General features: G+C 43.0%; 1 protein-coding gene across 1 annotated transcript in view; it reads left to right on the top strand.

The window, feature by feature from the left end:
- LOC129710808 (sodium-dependent neutral amino acid transporter B(0)AT1-like) overlaps positions 1 to 13127 on the top strand; it is a 44577-nt gene extending 31450 nt beyond the window's left edge. Inside the window, exons 8-12 of the mRNA XM_055658062.1 lie at positions 907 to 1063; positions 3563 to 3767; positions 4913 to 5072; positions 10175 to 10337; positions 12011 to 13127. Coding sequence (XP_055514037.1) covers positions 907 to 1063; positions 3563 to 3767; positions 4913 to 5072; positions 10175 to 10337; positions 12011 to 12220 — 895 coding nt within the window. The 3' untranslated portion in view covers positions 12221 to 13127. The remainder of the gene's footprint in view (positions 1 to 906; positions 1064 to 3562; positions 3768 to 4912; positions 5073 to 10174; positions 10338 to 12010) is intronic.
- The last annotated feature ends 5218 nt before the right edge of the window (positions 13128 to 18345 follow it).

Here is an 18345-nt window from a genome sequence, read left to right as displayed (position 1 = left end):
GGACAGGCAGCATCTCTGGAAAGAATGAATGGGTAACATTTCAGGTCGAGTCAGGGGAGAGGGAGACTAGAGATATGGAAGGGTAAGATGAGAAAACAACAGATCAAAGCAGACGATGATCAATGAAATGCAGAATGATACATTGTTAGCGATGGGGAAGATGCCAATGAGGCATAAAATCTATAAAATTAATCAGAAGGACAGTGAAACTAGTTGGAGAACTAGGGTGGGGAAGGGACAGAGAGAGAGGGAAAGCAAGGGTTACTTGGAGTTAGAGAAGTTAATATTCATACCACTTGGTTGTAAGTTGCCCAATCTTCGAATGCAGATTGTGGGAGATCCAGCAGTAGAAATAGTTAAAGTGGTTAGAAATTGTCCCACTGTGTCATAGCTTTTAGGTTCCAATTTCAACTTTCCCTATTTTCTACCCTCTTCCCTTACTTCCACTCATCTCCCCTTTACTCCCTTCTCTCTTGATATGAGGAGGGAATCCTAACAGCACTGACTTGATTGCCAGAGGGTAGAGTATGAATGGTGAGGCATCCGCAACTTAGTAAACAGCTACCATTTACAAAGTTGCAGATCACTTTCTACTGCTTAAATAAGAAAAGAAGGAGGTCCCAATAATTTTTCATTTAATAATCGATGCATTAGGGCAAAACATGTCGCCATTATGATGCACCATTTTTATTCACGTTATTTGCCTTTATCATGTATCTGTACACTGTAGACGGCTCAATTTAACCATGTTATTATCTTTCCGTTGACTGGTTAGCACACAACAAAAGCTTTTAACTGTATTTCCGTACACTAAACTCCTCAATGCATCAAGATGAGTGAAATCTGATTTCCGGATACTGTCTGTTGTAAAAGAATTGTGTGTCTCATTTTCTTGTCTTTTTGCAGAAATATCATGAGTTTGACCAATGCTTTCGAAATACCAGACAAATATTTGACCCAAGAGAACTATGCAGACGTATTTCAGCATTTAAACAGTACCTACCCAATAAGAGTAGATGAGCTGAATTTGAAACATTGTGACCTGCAGGAAGTGCTGCGTCAGGTACACCTCCTCCATTGCATTCTACTCATTTAAACTATCTTTTAAACTGTACAAGCTTGAGCCCATACACTGCCAGATTCAAGAACAGCTTCTTCCTTGCAGAGAAAAAAATTAGGTAAGACCCTTGAAGACAGAAAAGGGTGAATTTATTATGGGGAACAAGGAAATGGCAGATGAGTTGAACAAGTACTTTGGATCCATCTTCACTAAGGAAGACACAAACAATCTTCCTGATATAGTAGTGACCAGAGGATCTGGGGTGACGGAGGAACTGAAGGAAATCCACAATAGGCAGGGAATGGTGTTGTGTAGACTGATGGGACTAAAGGCTGATAAATCCCCAGGGCCTGATGGTCTGCATCCCAGGGTACTTAAGGAAGTGGCTCTAGAAATTGTGGATGCATTGGTGATAATTTTCCAATGTTCCATAGACTCAGGATCAGTTCCTGTGGATTGGAGGGTAGCTAATTTTATCCCACTTTTTAAGAAAGACGGGAGAGAGAAAACAGGGAATTATAGACCAGTTAGCCTGACATCGGTGGTGGGGGGAAGATGTTGGAGTCGATTATATAGCCGCACATTTGGATAGCAGTAACAGGATCGGTCCGAGTCCAGCATGGATTTACGAAGGGGAAATCATGCTTGACTAATCTTCTGGAATTTTTTGAAGATGTAACGGGTGCCTTTCAGAATGGCAGGCAGTGACTAGTGGGGTACCGCAAGGCTCGGTGCTGGGACCACAGCTATTTACAATATACATCAATGATTTGGATGAAGGGATTTAAGCGAATGGCATGTTGGCTTTTATAACAAGAGGAGTCGAGTATAGGAACAAAGAGGTCCTTCTGCAGTTGTAGATGGCCCTAGTGAGACCTAGTGAGAAGGATATTCTTAGTATTGAGGGAGTGCAGCATAGGTTTACAACATTAATTCCCGGGATGGCGGGACTGTCATATGCTCAGAGAATGGAGCAGCCGGGCTTGTACACTCTGGAGTTTAGAAGGATGAGAGGATATCTTATTGAAACATGTAAGATTGTTAAGGGTTTGGACACGCTAGAGGCAGGAAACATGTTCCCGAAGTTGGGGGAGTCCAGAACCAGGGTCCACAGTTTAAGAATAAGGGGTAAGCCATTTAGAATGGAGATGAGGAAACACTTTTTCTCACAGAGTTGTGAGTCTGTGGAATTCTCTGCCTCAGATGGGCGGTGGAGGCAGGTTCTCTGGATGCTTTCAAGAGAGAGCTAGATAGGGCTTTTAAAGATAGCGGAGTCAGGGGATATGGGGAGAAGGCAGGAACGGGGTATTGATTGGGGATGATCAGCCATGATCACATTGAATGGCTGTGCTGGCTCGAAGGGCCGAATGGCCTACTCCTGCACCTATTGTCTAGTGTCTGTTGTCTATTGCTGTTTTCTTGAATGAATCTCCCATATGCATCCCAGTATCCCTGATCTTCCAACTTACCTCACACTATTTAACCTAAACTTTCTCTGCAACTGTAACACTGCCTTCTGCACTCTGTTTATTTTCTCTTTTTTTGCTACCAGTGGTACTCATGTATAGTATGATCGTCCCAGAGAACATGTGGGGAAAAAAGTCTACATAGGTTAATATCTTCATGTAGTTCTACATGTACATGAACTATTAGTCAGCCATTATTAATTGGAGAGCATTATTAATGTAACAGATTCAGATCTAACATAGAACAGATGCGGCACAGTGGCGCAATGCTCGCATTGCTGTCTCGTACCACCGGAGACCTGGATTCAATCCTGACCTCGGTGTGCAGTCTGTCTGAAGTTTGAACATTCTCCCTAAAACCGCGTGGGTTTTCTCTGGGTGCTCCACTTTCCTCCCACATTCCAAAGATGTGCAGGTTTGTAGGTTAATTGGCTCTTTGTAAAATTGTCCCTAGTGTGTAGAATAGAACTAGCGTATGGGTGATCGTTGGTCGGTGTGGACTCGGTGGGCCGAAGGGCCTGTTTTCCCACTGTATTTATAAACTAAACTAAAAAGAGAAGATAAAGGCACAGAAACAGGCCATTTGGTCCTCTCTAATCCATGCCGAACCTGAAGCCAACCCAAACTAGTCTCCTCTGCCTGACTGCACAATCCATATCCCTCCATGCCTTGCATTTCTTGTGCCAAACTAAAAGCCTCCTAAGCTAACAGTATTATTGGGAATTAATGTAATCCACTCAACAATTTTCCAAATCAAAACAATTTAGTATATTTCAAAATGAAGCAGAGATTATTTATTTCTGTGCAACATGGCACTACTTGTTGTTACCAATTGATCTACATTAATCCTGTAATCTGTGCAAGAAGCAATATTTTGCCCATGTGCACACACATACCACAATGGAGATGCAACTGCTCAATATTTGGTTGTGGGGCTTTGAGCTGAAACTGTTCAATATGTGTAACCATATTAATGAGTTAAGTTCTAGTGTTTGCTCCAAAACCTATTGATCATTTCAAATCTCCTTTCCTGCAGGGGGTCGAAGGCACGGGACTGGCCTTTATCGTTTTTACTGAAGCTATTACAAAAATGCCTGCCTCTTTCATTTGGTCCATCGCGTTCTTTCTTATGTTATTTTGTCTTGGCCTTTCGTCAATGTTTGGGAACATAGAAGGTGTGTTGGTTCCATTGTATGATTTACGCATCTTGCCAAAGAAGTGGCCCAAGGAACTTGTAACTGGTAAGCACTTACTCACTTACTCACTGACTAACTGTTACTGTTAGCACATGGGTAGAAAAACAATTATCTCTTTTTAGATGTACTGTATTTACCAAATAATCTTAGTACTTAGAATCATGAGTCATAGAGCCACACAGCTTGGAAATGGGCCATTCGGCCCAACGCCCATGCCAAATATGATGACCCATCCATGTTAGTCCCATCTGCCTGTGTTTGGCCCATATCCCTCTAACCCTTTCCTTTCCATGTGCCCATCCAAATGCATTTGAAACAGTGTTATAGTACCTATCGTATCTACCTCCTCTGGCAGTTCATTTCATGCACCCACCACCTTTGTGGTGTGGAAAAAGTTACCCCTCAGGTTCAGCAAGAGAACTGTGTGAAATAGAATTCTATCAATCCCATTCTAGAAAAGCATATCGCTGTAGCACAATACTTTCTTCCATTGACAATCTCACTCAAAAAGGCATGAGGATTGTTTGTGCAGAAAACACTCCACCAATTTCCAAGCGGATGCCCCCACCGATGATGCATGCCGTGGGAGCAGAGTGGATGGAGCCTTGCAGACAGCACCCATAGAGAGGATCGAAACCAGGTCTCTGTGTGGTAAGGCAGCACCACTACCAAGTCAAGTCAAGTCAAGTCAAGTTTATTTGTCACATACACATACGAGATGTGCAGTGAAATGAAAGTGGCAATGCTCGCGGACTTTTGTGCAAAAAGACAAACAACCAAACAAACTATGAACACAATCATAACACACATATACCTTTACATAATAAATAATGGAGGGAAAAACGGTCAGTAGAGTTAGTCCCTGGTGAGATAGGCGTTTACAGTCCGAATGGCCTCTGGGAAGAAACTCCTTCTCAACCTCTCCGTTCTCACCGCATGGTAACGGAGGCGTTTGCCTGACTGTAGCAGCTGGAATAGTCCGTTGCAGGGGTGGAAGGGGTCTCTCATGACATTGTTGGCTCTGGAGTTGTACCTCCTGATGTATAGTTCCTGCAGGGGGGCAAGTGAAGTTCCCATAGTGCGTTCGGCTGAACGCACTCCTCTCTGCAGAGCCGTCTTGTCCTTGGTTAATTAGTGTCCTTCTGTTCCACTAATTTGAGTAAAACAAATGCGTCTGGTTTCTTTTACAGGCCTGGTTTGTCTGGTGAGCTTCTTAATTGCATTCATATTTATCTTAAATTCTGGCAACTATTGGCTGGCTATGTTTGATGCCTATGCGGGTTCCATCCCTCTACTGATTATCGCTTTCTGTGAGATGGTGGGTGTTGTCTACGTTTATGGCATCGACAGGTAACAATTTTCACTATTTGAATTCGATTTTAGAGTGAAACTGTAATTCTGTGTTGAATGGAGATGCCATCCAGATTACTTCTGATAGAAACTTGGTTCAGTTCATATGTCACAGGGCCTTTCGGCCCATCAAATCTATCCCAACATTCAATCATGGCTGATCTATCTTTCCCTATCAACCCCATTCTCCTGCCTTCTCCCCTTGACCTTTGATGCCCTTACTAAAAAAACCTGTCAATCTCTGCTATAAAACTACCCAATGACTTGGCCTCCACAGCCATCTGAGGCAATAAATTCCACAGATTCACCACCCTCTGACTAACTAAATTCCTCCTCATCTCCTTTCTGAAGGTATGTCCCTTTATTCAGTATTTATACTTTTCCCTTTCCTTGTCCACCAGTTAATGAAGAGGAATGGACTGGTCTCGACCCGAAACGTCACCCATTCCTTCTCTCCAGAGATGCTGCCTGTCCCGCTGAGTTACTCCAGCATTTTGTGTCTCTCTTCGGTTTAAACCAGCATCTGCAGTTCCTTCTTACACAAGGACTGAAAGCACTCTGTCATAGAGGCAGAGAGAGTCATAGAGCTGTACAGCACAGATTCGGCCCACCGTGTCCATGCAGTCCATTGTCGCTACCTACAGTAATTCTATTAACTCACATTAGATTAGTAACATTCCTTGCCCTGGCGATTAAACAAGTTGACCAGATGCATCTTCATCAGAATATCTGACTCCACTTCCCCTTCATGCAGTACACTCCAGGCTTCTGCCACCCTGTGTGAAAACATTCCCCCTCAATTCCCCTCTAAACTCCCTACCTCTATCATTAAATCCATGCCCTCATGTCTGAAACATCGACACTATGAGGAAAAATAGTTTTACTATCTACCTGTTTATTGCCTTCAATTTTTTACATAGCGCCCTCAGCTTCCTTGGCTCCAGGGTAAACAAACCCAGCCTGTCCAGTCTCTCCTTGCTACTGAAATGCTCCTTTCCAGGCAACATTCTGGTGAATTTCTTCTGCATCTTCTCCAGCAAAATGCCATCCTTTCTGCAGAGATTTGCACTCCCCAATATAGCAATGTTTTATGAAGTTAGAATGTGACATCACACTTCTTATGTTCTATGCCAGGGCCAATGAAGAGAAGCAGGCGGTATGCCTTCTGCCCTGTTGTCCTTCTCTGTTACTATTTTCAAGAAGCTATGGACTTGTACTCCAAGGTCACTCTGTTCATCAACACTCCCTCGGGCCCCACCATTTATTATGTGGTTGTACTCTTATTTGCCCTCCCAAAATACATCATCTCGAAATTGTCAGGATTGAATACCATTTGCCATTGTTCTGCCCAACTTTCCAATCACCAATCTATATGTGTCCCCCAATCTATATGAGGGCACTGTGGGAAACGAGAGAGGAAATGTCAGGTGCCCTGGCTGAGACTTATGAGTCATTAAATATGGGGGAGGTGCTGGAAGACTGGTGAGTGGCAAATGTCGTGCCTCTATTTAAAAAGGACTGCATGAAAAAACATGGGAATTGCAGGCCAGTGAGTCAAACATCTGTGGTTGGAAAGGTATCAGAGAGCATTCTAAGGGATAAGATATACATGCATTTGGATAGACAAGGGGTGATTTAGTTTAGTTTAGTTTAGTTTAGAGATACAGTAAGGAAACAGGCCCTTTGGCCCACACACACCATCCTACACACACTAGAAACAATTTACAATTGTTCCCAAGCCAATTAACCTACAAACCAGTACGCCTTTGGAGTATGGGAGGAAACCTAAGATTCTGGAGAAAATCCACACAGTTCACGGGGAGAATGTACAAACGGCGTATATGATCACCCTAGGTCAGGATCGAACCTGGGTCTCCGGCATTGTAAGACAGCAACTCTACCATTGCTCCACCGGGATAGTTAGCATGGTTTTGTATGTGGGAGATCATGTTTCAGAAATCTGAGTTTTCGGAAGATGTGACCAAATGGGTTGACGAGGGCAGAAACTGTTGGTGTTGTATATATGGATTTCAGCAAGGCTTTTGCATGATAGGCTGCTCTGGAGGGTTAGATTGCTTGGGTTCCAAGGAGAGCTAGCTAACTGGATTGAAAATTGGCTGTATGGAAAGAAACAGAGGGTAATGTAGGAAGGTTGTTTTTCGGACTGGAGGTCTGTGACTAGTGGTACGCCTAAAGGGCCTGTCCCACGAGCATGCGATTGCATGCGGCAAGCGCGACCTAACGTGGTTGCTCGAGACGTACGGCCTCGCGGGGCCTGTCCCACTTCGATCGCCGGAGCCGAATGGAGTTGTGCGGAGTTGGTCCCAACATCGCGCGGGGCTCCCGAAAAACTGACCGTGTTCAAAAATTCTGCGCGGCAACGGTTTGCCGGCCTGCAGCCGGCTCAACGCAGTACGTCACGTGCGAACTACCCGCAGACCTCGCTCGAACTTCGTGTCACTCACTCGACCTCCGCGCGGCCCCCACTTCTGGTTTGGTCACGCTTGCCGCATGCAGGCGCATGCTGATGAAAACGGCCCTTTAGGTCGCGCTTGCCGCATGGAGTCGCATGCTCGTGGGACAGGCCCTTTAGGGTTTGGTACTGGGACCATTGCTGTTTGTCATCTATATCAATGTTATAGTTGTACAAGACATTGGTGAGGTCACATTTAAAGTATTTTGTTCAGTTTTGCTCACCCAGTTGCAGGAAAGATGTTTGTAAGCTGGAATGGGTGCTGAGGAGATTAATGAGGATGTTGCCAGGATTGAGCTATAGGGAGAGCAGGCTAGAACTCTATTCTTTGGTGCGTAGGAGGATGAGGGATGATCTTATAGAAGTCTACAAAATCATAAAGGAATGGATAGGGTAAATACACAAAGTTTTTTACCCAAAGTAGGAGAATCAAGAACCAGATGACATAGATAAAAAAACTCAATCTAGTTTGCACATCATCTGCTAGGGGAAAGCCATGCTGACTGTCTGCAATTAGCCCATTCTTTTCCAAATATGAGTATATCTTATCCTGAAGATTCCTCTCCAATATTATATTCACAGGAATTTAGAAGAATGAGAGGGGATCTTATAGAAACATATAACATTCTTAAAGGATGACAGGTTAGGTGCAAGTGCAGTCTTTGCAGGAAGCAGGGTGTAAAGAAATGTAGTCTGGATAGCTTTGGTAGTCAGTAGGTTTATAATAGATGTCAGTCGATAGTCTATCCCCTGTGATGGAGACGGTAAAATCAAGAAACAGAAGGGAGCAACATGTATAGAGTCCCCCTAATTACGCAACAGAGACAGTCAACCTAGTCCTCACCTTTCACCCCATCAGCCATCGCCTACAGCACTGAATTCTCCGACATTTACGCCACCTCCAACAGGATCCCACTACTAGCCATATCTTCCCATTCCCACCTCTTTTCGCTTTCCACAGAGACCGTTCCCTCCGCAACTCCCTGGTTAACTCGTCCCTTCCTGCACCACAGGAAATGCAACACCTGGCCCTATACCTCCCCCCCTCGATTAGCTGCCTGGCCCGTTGAGTTATTCCAGTATTTTGTGTCTATCTTCAGTGTAAACCAGCATCTGCAGTTCCTTCCTACCATGATAAATCTATTTATTGCCTGAGTCGCGTTCTTAGAATCCATATATTGGTCATTTTTCCCATCATGCTTCCTCAGTATGCAAGTTCTTGGGTTAAATACATTGCAAACTACTGATCTTCCTGGCACAGAAATAGGCCCTTCGGCCCAACTTGCCCATGCTAACAGAAATGCTCCATCGACACTAGTACCATCAGCCCATGATTGCCCCATATCACACTAAACCTTTCCTATCCATTGACCTGTCCAAATGTCTTGGAAGTGCTGTTATAGTACTAATTATTGATGCATAAACGGATTCATGATATTTCTATGTGGTTAACATTGGGAAAATAATTTGGTATACAGTAGATCAGATTTATTTAGAGATTTATAATTTCTCTGACTTCTATTTTGAGGGGCAATATTCAAGTGCATTAGAGCGGGAACGAGGTTCATAATCATAATCATAATCATAATGGTAATTTATTAGCCAAGTATGTTTTGCAACTTACGAGGAATGTGGTTTGCCATACAGCCATACCAAAAAAGCAACAAGACACACAAGTACATAAAAATTTGGCATAAGAATCCACCACAGCGGTTCCTCCCCATTCCCCACTGTGATGGAAGGCAATAAAGTCTTATCTTCTTTGCACCTTTTCTCCCGCGGCCGGGGGAGTCGAACCATCCGCAGTCGGGGCAATTGAAGCTCCCGCAGGCAGCGATCGAAGCTCCCGCGTCAAGGCGATCGTAACTCCCGCGTCGGGGCGGTTGAAGTTCCCGCGGCTTGGAGTTCCTGAAGTCGGTCGCTAACCAGGGACCGCGAGCTCCATGTTGTTAAAGTCCGCAGCAACCTTTGGAATGTATCTATTTCTTTCCAACAAATAAATCTATTGAAGTTCCTCGGTTCATGTACGTAAAGATATGCTACTCTCAAAGATCACCTTACATGTGCAAATGAGTGTGCATTTTAGTCTACTTTAACTCCTGCTTTGTGGGAAAGGTGCTTTAGAAAGGTTAAAATTGAATGAGTAGCCGGATATCAGCTGAGTTTCGGCTGAACCATTTTATCTTTGTTGTCTTCCTGCTGAGGTACCAGTATCTCTCATGATGTAAATTAAATATAATTCAACAAATGTTTGGCTTGACAGTTAGTCATAGAGTCATACACCGTGGAAACAGACCCTTCAGCCCAACTTGCCCTCACCGACCGACATGTCCCATCAACATAGTCCCACCTGCCTGCATTTGGCCCAAATACCTCCAAACCTATCCTATCCTATGTTTCTTAAAAGTTGCTTAGTACCTGCAGTTAAACTGCAGATAATCTATGATGCCTTACAACAAAAATATCCAATCATTTAACCACATGGAGAAGAACATAGTGATCATGAAATGTACTAGCTATGACCCTCGTACTAGATATTGTTAAATGTACTTATTACAATATTAATATTAATACTCTTATTCTATACGTGCAACTGTGTACCTACATAATTGTACCCACTACTTGACAGATTCAACAACGATATTGAATGGATGATTGGGCATAAGCCAAATATCTTCTGGCAAGCTACTTGGAGATATATCAGCCCCCTCATCATGCTGGTTATATTCTGTTTTTATTTTGTAATAAAAGTGACTGAGAATCTAACATACATCACTTGGGATCCATCTTATGTAAGTAAACTATTAAGAAAATATTGAGTAATGTTTCTTAATATCATGTCCTGCTCCTTGTTCTATTGCACAAATAGAAGGGGTGGAATAGCCTCAGATACTTGATGTCATATATACTGAGTTATAATATACCTACAACATGTCAGGTCTCTCCATGCTTCTTCCTAGAGGTTGTAGTGCTGTTAAGTTTCTTCAGCATAGAACACAAAGTGCAATGGTGGGAGAGAGAAAGGGGCTCTTGAAACACACAAAGTGTTGCCTATCCATGTCCTCCAGAGAAGCTGCCTGACTTGCTGAGCTGCTCCAGAATTTGTGTTCTAAGCAAGAATCCAGTTCCTTGTGTCTGAGTTCCACCAGCAGTTTGTTTGTGTTAGCTCTCTCTTTGGTATGTCACACATAAAATTTGCCATACCTCAAATAGCGATTTAAACTGACGTTATGTGAGAGGCCTTTGTCTTTCGAGAACCCCCTTCGTCTTCCTCCCACTATTGCAATCTCTCACAGGTGCCCTTTGAGGCCATCACGGAGAAATAGGCAAAAAGAGCATTGAAGGTTACCAATGAGAAACATGATTGGGAGAGGCACTAGAGAGGTACCCGAGGTCAGAGAGAGTCAGAATTTCTTGCTCAGTGTATTGATAGGTGAGAAATGAAAAGTGCATGTGTCTAATTTGTGTCACTGACATGATTTTAAAGGAAAATATATGCAGCATACACAAGTCCTAAAGTATGAGGTACATTGTAGGAATAGGACCTTACTGTCCTTCCTGTCCTAAACTAATATAAACGATACACTTACCACTCTCACAAAATATCTGCACAATTTCCATATCACTTAGACTGTACCTCTCACAGATCTCTAACTTGGCCAATTGTTATTGTGCACAAACTCTCATCTGATAGTTAGCCTGGGACAAATGCACTTTCTTAAATCAACGGACTAGATTATTCCTCTTCCAGCTGCAGTGCTGGGGCTCATAGATGTGAGAGGCCTTTGTCTTTCGAGAACCCCCTTCGTCTCCCTCCCACTATTGCAATCATATCTGGCTCACAGGTGCCCTTTGATGCCATCATAGCTCCTGCTCTTCATCCTCATTGTCCACTGATACAAGCCCAGGTGTTTGGCTGCTGTGAAGATAGAACATAGAACAGTACAGCACAAGAACATGCCCTTCGTCCCACCGTGTCTGTGCCAAACACGATGCCATGTAATCCATGTAATCCATATCCCTCCATACTCTACATATTCACGTGCCTATCTAAAAGCTCCTCAAATCCCACCATTATATCTTCCTCCACTATGCATTCCAGGCACAGTGTTTCATCTTTTATCACAAACAACGATTTGACTTTGATAAATTAGTGGGCCGAGCTTTATGAGTCTAAACTGTCCTTCATCATTCATCATTCTTAGCAGAATATTACACATCTAATACTCTTACTGGGTAATTTTATACAACTGTCTGAGAGTTTTTATTTTTCTCTTTTAACTTTTGTTTCTAGGAGAACAATTGCTCAGAGAATTCACGGATGACTTTGTTAATCATATTAGATCATATTTACTAATGATCGTGATCAGAATTTTAGTAGCATGTTTCTGAAAATACGGTCACTGTAAGATTATATGCTTTTCCTTTATAACTAATAGATGTATCTTTCTTTATTCCTCACCAGGAAAACTTCCCACAGCTTTCTGTGGTGGATTATCCTGGTTGGGTGAGTGCGATCATACTACTTCTGGCTGGAGTGCCCAGTTTATGCATACCCGGTGTCGCAATCTACATGTTCATCAAAAACAAATGCAGGAAGAAAGATGATAAGAAGGGCCTCGTCCAGTCTACATCTGTTGTCTCAGTGAATGGAATAATGAATAATGATGCATAACAGAACCCTGAAGAGATGCAATGACAAGTTGCACTGCTCACCTCTGGCAAACAAAGCATAGGACAATGTTGGAGTACCTAAATTTGGTCCGATGTTTATTTTGATAAACAGTAATTTCAGGGCTTTATGTGGCAAAGGAATGGTGAAAATGCAGTGGATTAATTACTGCCGACTGGTAATTCAGAAACAATCCCAAATTCTGAGTTCAAATCCCACAAATTCAGATGTGGAATTTAAATCCAGTGTAAAATTTGGAATTATAAATCATTAATAGTGATCATTGCAAACCTGTTGGATGTCATAAAAGCTTACCCGGTTCACAATTATCCTTCAGGGAAGAAAGCATCCACGTCGTACCTGGTCTAGTCTGTTTTAATGTGCAAGTCCAGACCAAACAACGTGTGACTGACTCTTTAAACAATATGGACGGTAAGCCATTCAAATGAAATGTAATTTGCAAATGGTAGCCTGAAAAAAAAAAGTACATTGTCAATACAAAGTTAAAAACATTGTTCATTGTCTATGTGTGTCCTAAATGGGGCATTTCAGAAACAGAGGCTCATTGTGCCTTCAGTAAAATGGATACCTTTATTGCCATTTAAAGTTGGTTTAAACAGTCACTTCATGCTTACGTTAATGATTTAACACCAACATTTATACTTGTTTGGGTTTCAACATCTACTGGCACAACATCAGTGAGCAAGTAAAGTATGTAGTGTTAATATATAAACATTATTGAAAACTTTTGTTGCTTCAAAGGTCACCAACGAGATCACTCCTGTCCTTCACTGATAATTAACAGAGGTGAAGGAGTTATTCATTTTTGTGACTCTCAAGATCAATGGCTTTTAAGGGCCTGTCCCACTTATACAACTTTTTCGGCGACTGCTGGCATCTGTCATAGGTCGCCGAAAATCTTCAACATGTTGAAAATACAGTGGCGACCAGAAAAATGCTACGACTCTTTGGGTGACTAGGAGACTACTCACGACCATACAGGCGACACCCTGGCGACATGTCGCGGGTGTGGTGGGGTGTCATCAGGGGGCATGTCGACAGGGGGTTACATGCAAAGTCGTGAGAGGTCGCCAGGGAGTCGCCTGTATGACCGTGAAAGGTCTCCTAGTCACCCAAAGAGTCGTAGCGTCTTTCTGGTCGCTGCTGAATTTTCAACATGTTGAAAATCTTCGGTGACTGATGACGGGTGCCGGCAGTCGGCGAAAGAGTCAAGTGGGACAGGTCCTTCAGGAGAAATAGTCTTTAACAATATTAAAAATAATTCCATTCACAGTTTAAGTTCTTGGTCCATCATTCCATTAGGTTCATAGGCAGAAATGAGAATTGGTAAACAGTTAATTTATACAAATGTCAGGTGAACAGTTGCCAATGTAGATTATTCATGATTGGAAGAAGGGATTTTATCACCACAAAAGCAAAATGCTGTAGGTACTGGAGTATTGTGTTTAGTTTGGGTAACCTGCTGTGGGTAGTATGTTATTAAGTTGGAAAGAAGGCAGAGGAGATTTAGGAGGATGTTGCCAGGACATGAGGGCTGAGCTATAGGGAGAGTTGGACAGGCTAGGACTTTATCTTGGAACGCAGTAGGCTGAGGTGTGATCTTAGAGAAGTGTATAAGATCAGGAGAGGATTAGGTAGGGTAAATGCACAGAGTTCTTTACCCAGAGTAGGGCAATCAAGAACCAGAGGACTCGGTTTAAGTTGAGAGGGAAAAGATTTATTAGGAACCTGAGGGGCAACTTTTTCACACAGAGGGTGGTAAGGCTATGGAGTGAGCTGTGAGTCAAGTACTACCGCAAACATTTAAAAGACATTTGGACAGGTACGCGGTGAGGAAAGGTTTAAAGGGATACGGGCCAAATGCAGGCTGGTGGGACCAGTGCAGATGTGGCATCTGATCAGCATGGGCAAGTTGGGCTCAAGGGCCTATTGCCATGCTCTACGGTCTTATGGGAAATTGAAAAGAAACAGAAAATCTGTACAGGTTTGTACAGGTAGTCTCGGTTCCAGAGCCTTTCTGAATTATCCTTCTTTCTGGACCAATAGAGGTCACGTGATAATGAAACGGCAATGCACAACCTGGCCCACCAATGACAATCCCTCCCGTGTCTCTAAAGCACGATGCAGTGCCAGAAATTTAAATAAAAGAAACATAAAAATGTAAACTGAATGTGAATGAAATGACCTGCCGACCCATCACCGGCTCACTTGGAGCACTGCTTCCGACGCCCCTCGCAAGGTGCACTAGCGAGCACCTTCTTCATTCACTCTGGTGAGTGACGCTCTGGGACACAGTTGTTGTTGCTGATCACATTTTAGCCCCTGGCAACAGCACTTTCTTCACGTTGCAGCCCCTTCCTCCGGATTACAGGGGTGACTGGACCATCAGTTGCCGGAACATCGCAACTCAACCTGTAATGCTCATTAGGCTGTGGGGAGAGAAGCAGAGTTAAATGTTTCAAGCCAACTATCTTTCACCTGATAATTTTGTCATTTTATGTCAGCTACCATCATCATTTGCCATAAATTTATTTAGACAATGTTAAGTATGAATATGGTGTCTTATCTTAATATTAATCACATACCATAATCTGCATCAATTGAAGATCAATTTAATTCTGAAAATACTGTGCTCTTCACACATTTCAGTGATCTTTTATTATTAGGCACTTCTGTTTTCTTAGAACATAACCTAGAATCTAGAAAGCATGCTACACCTTTACTTCCACAGAAGATTAAGGAAGTTCAGTGTAAGTTCATGTCATTAGAGCAGAATTAGGCCATTTGGCCCATCAATTCTACCCTACCCCTCAACTATGGCTGATTTATCTTTCCCTCTCAACCCCATTTTCCTACCTTCTCTCCATAACCTTTGATACCCTTACTAATCACGAATCTGTCAATCTCTACTTTAAAAATACCCAATGATTTGGCCTCCTCAGCTTTCTGTTGCAATGAATTCCACAGATTCACTACCCACTAATGAAAGAAATTCCTCCTCATCTCCTTTCTAAAGGTGCGTCTATTTATTCTGAATCTCACCACCTTCCACAGATGCAATGTAGAAAGCATCCTGTTGAGATGCATCACTGATTAGTTTGGCATCAGCTTTGCCCAAGACCACAGACAATTGCAGCGTTGGCGATGAAACCCAGTCCATCACACGTATCAGCCTTTCTCACTCCATGCTACCTTGGGAAAGCAGCCTACAAAATAGAGGGCAACTTGGTCACTCTTTCTTCTCCCCTCTCCCATCAGGCAGATGTACCACCAAGTTATCAATTGTTTCTACTCTATTGTTTTGTGACTGCTGAAAACTCCTCTCATGAGCTAAGTGTGTAGTCCCGATCTTCCAACTGACCTCAATGTAACCCTTGCAGTTTTTTTAATCTGCACTTTCTCTGTAATTTCAACGTCATAATGCTATTAAAGGTGCACAAAAATGCTGGAGAAACTCAGCGGGTGCAGCAGCATCTATAGAGCGAAGGAGATAGGCAATGTTTCGGGCTGCAACCCTTCTTCAGACTGATAGGGGGTCATAATGCTATGAAACTATTCTCTACACTGGTATCTTTCTCTTTGCACTACCTGTTGCACTTATGTATGGTTGCACATGTATAGATTTGTTTCACTGGATGGTACAGAAACAAATGTTTTTCTCTGTACCTTGGTTCATGTGACAATAATAATAAAACATAATAATAATAAAACCAAACCAAATAAAGTTGAATTAATTTGTTCAAATCCCGGGAGCTGAACATCCAAGGTTACACATACTATGGAACAGACAAGCAGGTGGGCAGAGGAGGTGGGGTGGCTGTGCTGGTTAAGCCAATCCTTAGCAATGGATGACATAATGTAGGATCAGAATCCATGTGGGTAGAGTTAAGAAACTGCAACGGAAAAAGACCCGGATTAGAGTTATACAGGGACCTTTGAATCGTAGTCAGGATGCAGTCCACACATTACAGCAGGAAATAGAAAGGGCACATAAGAAAAACAATGTTACAGGGTCGTGGGGGATTTCCAATATACTAATAGATTAAAACCTTAGCACTCGGTTGCAAGAGGAGGATTTTCTAGAAAAGCAATGAAACGGTTTCTTATAGCAACTTGTTGACGAGCCTACTAGAGAAAAGGCTATTCTGGATTTGGTGTAGTGCAATGGACCAGACTTGATTAGGGAGCATAAGGTGAAGGATCCCCTAGCAGGCAGTGATTATAGTATGATGGAATTCAACCTGCAGTTTGAGAGGGAGAAGCTGGAATTGGATGCATCGGTATTACTGTTGGGTAAAGGTGACTGTAGAAGCATAAATTCATGGTTGGATGACAAATCCAACTCAATTTACAAATTTGCAGACGACACCACCATTGTGGGCCGGATATCAAATGATGAGGCAGAGTACAGGAAGGGGATTGAGAACCTCATGTCCTGGTGCTGAGACAACATCCTTTCTCTAAATGTCAGCAAGACAAAGGAGATAGTGATCGACTTCAGGAAGCAAAGCGGTACACATACCCCAGTTTGCATTGGCGGTGCAGAAGTAGAGATATTTGAAAAATTCAAATTCCTAGGAGTCAATATCACCAACAACTTCTCCTGGACCACCCTCATTGAAGCAACAACCAAGAAAGCATACCAAGGCCTCAACTTCCTTAGAAGGCTTAGGAAGTTTGTCATGTTCCATACAACTATCACCAACCTTTACAGATGCACCGTAGAGAGCATTTTACCAGGATGCATCACAGCTTGGTTTGGGAACAGCTCCATCCAAGACCACAAGAAATGACAGCACATTGTGGACGCAGCCCAGACCATCACACAAACAAACCTCCCTTCTATTAGCTCCATTTATACCTCAAGCTGCCTCGGCAAGGCCAGCAGCATAATCAAGGATGATTCACACCCTGGTCATTTCCTCTTTTCCTCTCTCCCATCAGGCAAAAGGTGCAGGAGTGTCAAAACCACAACCAGAGAGCAGTGCTGAATTACTATCTACCACTTTGGTGACCCTCGGCCTATCCTTGATCGGACTTTGCAGACTTTACCTTGCACTGCACATTATTCCCTTATCATGTATCTGTACACTGTAAATGGCTCGATTGTAATCATGTATTGTCTTTCTGCTGACTGGTTAGCATGCAACTAAACCTTTTCACTGTACCTCGCTACACGTGACCATAAATTAAATTGAACTGAACTGAACAACTCTCACCAACTTCTACAGATGCGCCACAGAAAGTATTTTATTGGGATATATCACAGCATAGTTTGAGAACAGCTCCATCCAAGGCTGCAAGAAATTGCAGAGAATTGTGGGCGCAGCCCAGACTATCACGCAAACCAGCCTGCCTTCCATTGACTCCATCTACACTTCACATTGCCTCGGCAAGGTCACCAGCATAATCATGGATGAGGCTCACCCGTCACTCCCTCTTCTCCCCTCTCCCAATCAGACAAGAGGTACAGAAGTGTGAAAACACATCCCTCCAGGTTCAGAGAAGGATTCTTCCCAGCTGTTATCAAACAACTGAGCCATCCTATCACCAAGTAGAGAGTGATCCTGACCTCCCATCTACCTCATTGGAGACCTTTGAAATATCATTCATCAGACTTTAGTGGATTTTATCTTGTATTAAACGTTATTCCCTTTATCCTACATCTGTACACTGTGGGCGGCTTGATTATAATCATGTATAGAACTCGGAAGATGCAGGATCTTTTCAGAGTACAGAGGAAGAAACATACCCTGGGGAGCATGGGTCCACTGTGGCTGACAAACAAAGTCAGAGACAGCATAACAGCGAATGAGAAATCATATAACATTGCAAAGATAAGTGGGAAGTTGGAGGATTGGGAAGCTGTGAAAAACCAACAGTAGGCAACTGAAAAAGCAATAAGGGGTAAATAGATGAAATATGAAGGAAAGCTAGCCACTAATATAAAAGTTTTACAGATATATAAAGGGTAAAAGAGAGGCATTGCGGTGGCTTGGTGGCAGTGGCAACGCCTCAGCACTCGTGAGTAAGGCAAGGCAGCGCCTTTACCACCTCAGGCAATTGAGGAAATTCAGAGTGTCTCCGAGGATCCTCCAGTGCTTCTA

This window comes from Leucoraja erinacea, chromosome 2 (genome assembly GCF_028641065.1).
Source record: "Leucoraja erinacea ecotype New England chromosome 2, Leri_hhj_1, whole genome shotgun sequence".
NCBI lineage: Eukaryota > Metazoa > Chordata > Chondrichthyes > Rajiformes > Rajidae > Leucoraja > Leucoraja erinaceus.
This window is presented reverse-complemented; position numbering and strand designations above follow the sequence as displayed.